A 7,686-nucleotide genomic window follows, 5' to 3' on the forward strand; every position below is an offset into this window, starting at 1 on the left:
AAATGACCTTTTCCCTTTTTATGCCCCCCTGTCTCTATGTGTCTGAATAATATGATGGGATTTTATACGTAGATATTCTGTTAAATATTAGTGGGAGGTCACAGTGAATTTCATTAAGAGCCGGTCTTGGACACACTCCAGATGCTACGTTCCACGATGAGTGTAGGTGTTAGGTATAAAAACCTCCCATGATCGTTGGTCCTGCCAGGCAGAATGTGAAGCTCTCCTTGTCACTGATATAATTTCTCAGAAACTCTTTCTCTTATCTAAAGAATGATTTGAAAAAAAGGACATGAATTATTTCTCCCAGTTTCAAGTGGATGTATTTGTCCAGTGGAGAAGAGGTGGGTTAAGCACCTGGAGGGCAGATGTTATTTATTGAAGTTATTAGGAAATAAGTTAAGAGACAAAAATCTTTTTTATATTATATGTTGATGCTGTATTATTATAGGGATACAGGATTTACTTGAGTTTCTGTTGTTAATCTAACATCAAAAATACTATTCTTTGTTTGTATCATGTAGCTCGTTTGAACCAGTTCTACAAGGTAGATAATGACTTTCTGAAATATTCAGAAAACAATTCACATGCTTTCAAAAATATCTTCAAGAAATAATGTAGCTTTTGCCTTCTATGTACACACTCAATAGAAGAAGATATCTTATTGTGAAACAAAAAGTCCCTTTCAAACTGTAAAGAAACTCTAAAAAGGTAAGACTAGCAACTAGTAGCAGAAACTGGGTAAACTTTTCACTACACAATTATATCAATTGAGTTTATGACAATTAAACATTGAGGAAACTTCTGCACACACAATGTTACAGGGAAGATTGCATGTGACATGTAAATGACTATAGTTTTGGAAAACCAAAGGAAATTGGTAGCACTTATTTTGTGTCCTTGAAAGTGATAGTTCCAACTTGTAAAATAGAAGATTCATGCTGAAAAGTTATTTCTCATCCAATATTAACAATTCCTTCCTTTGATATGAGCCCCTGGTGTAGACCTTGAACCTTTGTATGATAGTGATTCTTTGTGGTGTCTAGAAATCTATCTTGATCATCACAATGTAATGTGTGTACTTATAGTCATTTGTCAAATACAGGTTGTGAAGCATTCACCATTATTTTAGATGGTATGACAGGCTTCCTGTCTCTGAAATTAGTCTACAGAAAAGAATAGATGGAATTATGTGGACATAAAATTGTTTTGGAGAAGGAGAGTCAATGGGGCTTCATAAACTGATGAATAAGGAACATAGAAACAATGAAGGAGTGGAGGAAACTTTTAGAATTTGTTTTAATGTGGAACAAAGACAGAGATATTACTTCATTAGAGGAAACTTGGAAGGAATGGATTCATTCTGAACAATTTTAAATTTACTTTTGCCAATACTCAATGGATATATAACTAGAAATGCAGACAACAGTTTGGAAATGAGGGGAGAAAGAATGGTGAAGCCATACTATTTTGGTGTGCTTTACACATTGATAGGTTGGGAAAAGGAGGGATATCTAATACACAAAGTGAAGTTGTCAGTGATCTTGCTAGACATCTGAGATTCTGTTATTTCTGGATGACATTATTTCCACACAAAATATTACAGTTTTATTATTATCCCTTCCAAATATTTATACATTGAAGTCTTAACCTAGGAATTCAGAATGTGACTTTATTTTTTGTCAGAGTGTTGGTATAAGTAACCAAGTTAAATTCATTATGGAAGGTAACAATCCTGGATGATTTGAAGTTTTCATTATAAAGAGAAAATTGGCCAAACATGGTGGCACATATTTATAATTCTAAAACTTGTTAATTGGATGCATGAGCATCTGGAATTCAAGATACATAGCAAGTTTGAAGCCAACCTGGGCTACATGAGACTTGCCTCAAAAAAAGTGAGAAATTTTGGTACAGGGAGAGTATCATATAATGCAAAGTTGGTGATGGATATTCCAGGAGCAAATAGTTTCCTAACGGTCTTATGAAGGACCCATCACTGTGTCTACTTGGTTCTGAATTTCTAGCATGCAGAACTCTTAGACAACATATCTCAGTTTATACAACATATTCCAGTTTGTGCTAATTTTCATTTTCTTTTCTTTTCAACAGAAGCTATAATAAAAGAACGATGATTTTGGAACTAAAAACTGTTGCTGCAATAAATATCTAAAGCTGCAGAAGTGGTATTGGGTAGATGCTGGAAGAATTTTAGGATTTATGATAAAAAAAAAAAAACTTGGACTCCCTTGAAGAAAGAGACTGCTTGCTTGTTGTAGTATAGACATGAAAAGGTGATTTTTCTTAGGGTATAGAAATAAAATAGGAGAGCTGCAGAATGTACTCACATGCGCACACACACACACACACACACACACACACACACACACACACTGAACAGAATGTTTTCAGAACCATGGATGTTAAGATAGTTGTTGAGGTCTCAACTGGAAATGAAAAACATTATTAGAAACTAGAAGGAAGACATCCATTGTCTTAAATCAGCAGGGCTAGCAACTAATACAGAGATTTTATTGTCATACATTTGTAGTTCAATTGACTTTGATATGAAAATCACCCTAAGATTCATAATTATAATTTTGTGACTTCACATATGGTATATCTACTCATGGAATCCCCTTTCTGTTCTCTGTCGCTCTCTACTTCTCCTTTAAACTCATGTAAACTTGCTTCCTCTGAGAAGTATTCCCAGACCCTGGTGGATTATAAATCCCAATACTGTGAGTTTACAGTATGGCATAAATAATAAATGTTTGTCATGATGCTTATGAAACTGGTCTTTACTGACTGACCCCATCATTGCATATCAAATCATTTAGGTCAGGGAACCTTGTCCTGAATGAATTGGAAATCCACATATTTATAGCAGGGATCTTTGCACAAATATATTTGGTATATATTTATTTAAACAGATGAATAAGGAAGCACTCATATAATACTCTAAGAATATTTTCATTGTTTTATAGGTAAGATCTTCTCATATCTGAAATTAGAACCAATGAAAGAGTAAATGGAACCAAGGAGCAATGTAACCTACTTTGTCCTCTTGGGCCTCTCAGAGAATCCAAAGGTGCAGAAAGGGCTTTTTGTCCTGTTCTTGCTCTCCTACATGTTGACCATGGTGGGAAATCTGCTCATTGTTATGACAATAACTATTAGCAACAGCCTGGGCTCACCAATGTATTTCTTTCTTGCTAGCTTGTCATTTGTGGATATCATTTATTCATCATCCATTTCTCCTAAATTGATTTCAGATTTGTTCTTTGGTCAAAATACAATATCCTTTAAATTTTGTATGATTCAGCTCTTCACAGAACACTTTTTTGGTGCATCAGAGGTCTTTCTTCTGTTGGTGATGGCCTATGATCGTTATGTAGCCATCTGTAAGCCCTTGCATTATTTGACTATCATGAAGCAATGGGTTTGTGTTGTGCTGTTGATATTATCTTGGATTGGAGGATTTTTGCACTCAGTAATTCAGCTCAGTACTATTTATGGACTTCCATTCTGTGGTCCTAATATCATTGATCATTTTATGTGTGACATGTACCCCTTATTAAAGCTTGTTTGTATTGACACCTATGTCATTGGCCTCTTAGTGATGGCCAATGGAGGGCTGATCTGCACGGTTGTGTTTCTACTCTTACTCATCTCTTATGCTGTCATCCTGTACTCTCTAAGGAACCTTAGTCAGGAAGGGAGGTGGAAAGCTCTCTCCACCTGTGGCTCTCATATTACTGTCGTTGTCTCCTTTTTTGTTCCCTGTATTTTCATGTACGCACGACCTGCTAAAACTTTCCCCATTGACAAATTGTTGAGTGTGTTTTATACAGTCATTACCCCCATGATGAACCCATTGATATATACTCTGAGAAACTCAGAGATGACAAATGCTATGAAGAAGCTCTGGGGAAGAAAAGTTACTTCAGGACACAAATAAGTGAGGCTTCTTCAATGAAAGAAGTCATCTGACTGATGTTGTTTCCTTATGATGCATATCTTCTGAATTCTGATGTTAACTTCCATTATTTCTAAAGCATTAATATAAAATACAAATGAATTAAATGGTTTTACTCTTAATAAATTTCCATGCTATCATATAACTTTGATAATATCTTGTTTATTACCGTACCTGGACAGGCATAATGCATATATCATTGGGCACCAAATGAAAAAGAAGTAATGAGTTAGTAAATGAAATCTTTATGGCATTGCACTGATTTTATTTGTATTTATGATATTTACATTGCCTTGTTTCATATTAGTTTTCTTTTCACATTGATTTTTTATAGTAGCTAAGTATTTAAATACTGTTAGACTCTTGCTGATATTTTATTTCATTTACATTATATATAGAATTTTCGATGTCATAATTTTATAAAATAAAAATAGAGAGATTAATAGAAAAAAATAGTAGAGATAGAACTCACAAAAGTGTTAATAATGTAAAATCAGTGTACCTGTCACTCATCTGGATGTCACCACTCTCAGATGCTAAAACTGCACTGTGCTTTAAGATTCCCCAAGTAAGAACTGTCATCAGTCATGAAAAGGATGAGCCTGGAGGACACAAGCTAAGTGATAAGCCAAAAATAGGAAGACAAATAATACATAAAGTGATTTCTACATGGAATATAAAACAATCATACTTTCTGGAGCAGAGACAAAATGATGGAATTTATGGGTTGAGTAACAGAAGAAGTTGATAATAAGGATTTTTATTATAAAAGACTAATGATTTCCAGAGTTGAATGTATAATGTATTGCATATTTGAAATTTTGTAAGAAGGAAGGTCTTAATTGTTCTTATAACAATAAAATTAAGGAAAAATTTTACCATGTAAGGGTATGAATCTGTTAATCAGCTTAATAGAGGTAACTTTTATATACTGAACATGAACTAATCACCTCTTTAACAGTTCACCCTCTCATAAGTTTTAAATCTCTCAACTACACATAGCACTACTCTTTTGGCCAGCTAAATTGCTGAATAGTTTATTTGAACTGCTTTTGTTGTCTGTTTTCTCTTTAGAACATAACATTTCTGTTAGATTATCAATGCATATGATATTGATAGATTTAGTAAATCATTTGAATGACTGCTTTACAGAAATGATTAATTGAAAAATTTAAAACAACTTATTTTCTGGCACAGTTTAAGGAGAATTTTGATAATATTTTCTTTGAAGGTATATATATGTCATGCCTAAAATTTAGAAAACACATGTAATTTTCCAGGAATCATGTCAAGCATGCTATTTGTGTTTGCTTACTTGTTCTGAATGTTGACTCCTTTATGTATGGAGTACTATTAAACTTACTTCTTACAAGTACAAACACACTTTACAAAAGGTTCAGAACCCTCCTCCAAGTTCTTTATCTTGAGACACCCATGCCAGAAGTGGAATTGCAGAAGTCCAGCCTGTCTTCGCATATGACACGTATGGTTGGTTACAAGGGGAAGTTGGCAAGGATTTCTGACCTACTTAACTAAATTGATAAAATTACCTTCATTTATAGATATGCAGTTATGATACAATGAGGTATGGCACTTTGGGTTCACATTTTCTATGAAGAGAACTTTTATGGGAAAACTGATAAAATGGTAAATTGTGTAGGTTGCATCAATGTTATTTCTTTAAAATTTTAAATTACATTATACTACATCACATTAAATTACATTTACCTATTTACTCTATATGCATTTATCTGTTTGTGAAAAATACATATTCATTTTCCCTGTGCTTATATATGTCTGTTTTTAATCCCTAATTCTGTTAAAGAGATACTTTTAAATGCCATTGAGATGGTTCAGTAGGCAAAGGCACCTGTCACCAAGCCTGGTGTCCTGAATTGAATTCCTGGGACTCACATGGTGGAAAGAAAGACGGCTGTTCTCTGACATCCATATGTGCACCATGGCACATGAGCACACACACACACACAAGCACACACACACAAATAAATAATAAATGCATGCAATAAGAAATTTAAAAGTATTTTATGTTTGATATAATTTCAGAATTAGATACATATGCATGAATTCTTATTGGATACGCTTACCATGACTTCCCACAGAATCACATTTTTGAATATTTGCTTTTCATTTCCTTTTGGTGTACTTCTACATAGGATACATGCACAAACAATAAATAAATTAAAAAAAGAAATAACATTGAAATAAGCCCAACAGCTTATTGCCCTTTCACTAACTGTCTCTATAAAGTGCTCTGTGTAGCAAAAGGGAACCCAGAGTCACACTGCATCTGAACACATGCACAGTATGGCAGGCATTCCTTACATAAAGCCATTCCTGTATCTATTTTTTTTATCTTATCAGAAGGATATTTTTGTAAGCTATGGACCAGTTATTTTGTAGAACATACTGTGTATGCATATTACTATTTAGGTTTTTCTCCTCTTCTCTATGTTCAATTTTGCCTATAGCAGGAATATCTAACAATAGAGGCTGAATTTTTCTAAGGTACCATATTAGGAGGCACTGGCTGTTAATTGTTAGTGAGGTCAAATTTTATCATTTGGTGATGATGGTGTTTTCTTATTCTCTTCATTTTGCTTTTTATCACTCAGAACTTTTATCTTACCCACAAAACACTTTTGCAGGAGCTCTTGAGATCTGGCACTGCTAACTCTTTTATTTTCTCTGATTATTGGAGTCTTTGTAAATCTCAAGTTGGTAGCCCCTACAAAATGCTTTGTAGGTTACACTATTTGTTGGTGAAGAAAAGTTTCCTGTTCAGGGACAGTTCTCAGTCATTGTGAACATACATATCCATGTTTACTACAAAATTCTGAACAATAAAATTTTAATAGATCGCAAGCTACCTATATTGAAGCATCCAGGGTTTCATTTTGCTCTTTACCTACAGTTAGTACTTGTCTCCAAAAGTTTCTAGCAGATTCTTCTAGCAGGAATTAGCAGACCATGCAGCTGGTTTGTAGTGAGCTGTCCTAAGTGCTGAAACATATGGGCCGAAATGCAAGTCAGACTGCAAAAGACTGAATTTAGAGACATTCATGATGCAATCACATTGCTTGACCTCACTCAATGCAAACTTGTACATGTCCTTAATTTATTTCAGGTGGGTAGGAGTCTCTTAATATTAGAATTCTAATTCTTTCATTACATGAAACTCACATGAAGAGGGAAGACATTCTGTTCTTAAACTCACCCTGAGACTTTATGGGTGTTGCCTTGGTTGGACATTCCTAGGAGACACAGTCTCACAGAAAATGAGGAAAAGACCATCAGGACTCTATCCTACACAAAGAACTACAGCCAACTAAGGAATGCTGAGAGTGAGGGAAATAAACTTTCCCGGGGAAGAGCACACCAGATGCTTATCTATCCAATATCAAATAGTCTATCCTGAAAACATACATACAGGGAACTTACAAAATGAGCAGCAGCTTATAGTTAGAAATATATATGTATAGACATATCCATATATGCATATAACAACAATTATGAAAAAAGGTCATAAATTTGAGAGAGGGAAAGGAGGGGTATATGGGAGAGTTTGGAGAGAGGATAGGGAGTAGGGAGGAGATGTAATTATATTATAATCTCAAAAATAAAAAAAATATTTAAGAAATGACCCGGGGGAAATAAAAAGACATTTTAGTGTTTCACTATGAAATGTG

The 7,686-nt window shown here is 34.2% G+C and overlaps 1 protein-coding gene across 2 annotated transcripts; it reads left to right on the plus strand.

Moving 5' to 3' along the window:
- Nucleotides 1–203: 203 nt before the first annotated feature.
- LOC143272721 (olfactory receptor 4A47-like) lies at nt 204–6,873 on the plus strand. Of its 2 annotated transcripts, XM_076568704.1 has the most exons (4): nt 206–344; nt 525–711; nt 2,113–2,294; nt 2,988–6,873. In XM_076568704.1, the coding sequence occupies exon 4, from the start codon at nt 3,032–3,034 to the stop codon at nt 3,959–3,961; it is 930 nt and encodes a 309-aa protein (XP_076424819.1). In that variant the 5' UTR covers nt 206–344; nt 525–711; nt 2,113–2,294; nt 2,988–3,031; the 3' UTR covers nt 3,962–6,873. The 2 variants fall into 2 exon arrangements, with proteins under 2 accessions (XP_076424820.1, XP_076424819.1); XM_076568705.1 differs by lacking the exon at nt 525–711 and having other exon boundaries at nt 204–344; nt 2,988–6,001.
- Nucleotides 6,874–7,686: the final 813 nt, after the last annotated feature.

This window comes from Peromyscus maniculatus, chromosome 4, assembly GCF_049852395.1.
Source record: "Peromyscus maniculatus bairdii isolate BWxNUB_F1_BW_parent chromosome 4, HU_Pman_BW_mat_3.1, whole genome shotgun sequence".
In the NCBI taxonomy this organism is placed as follows: Eukaryota; Metazoa; Chordata; class Mammalia; order Rodentia; family Cricetidae; genus Peromyscus; species Peromyscus maniculatus.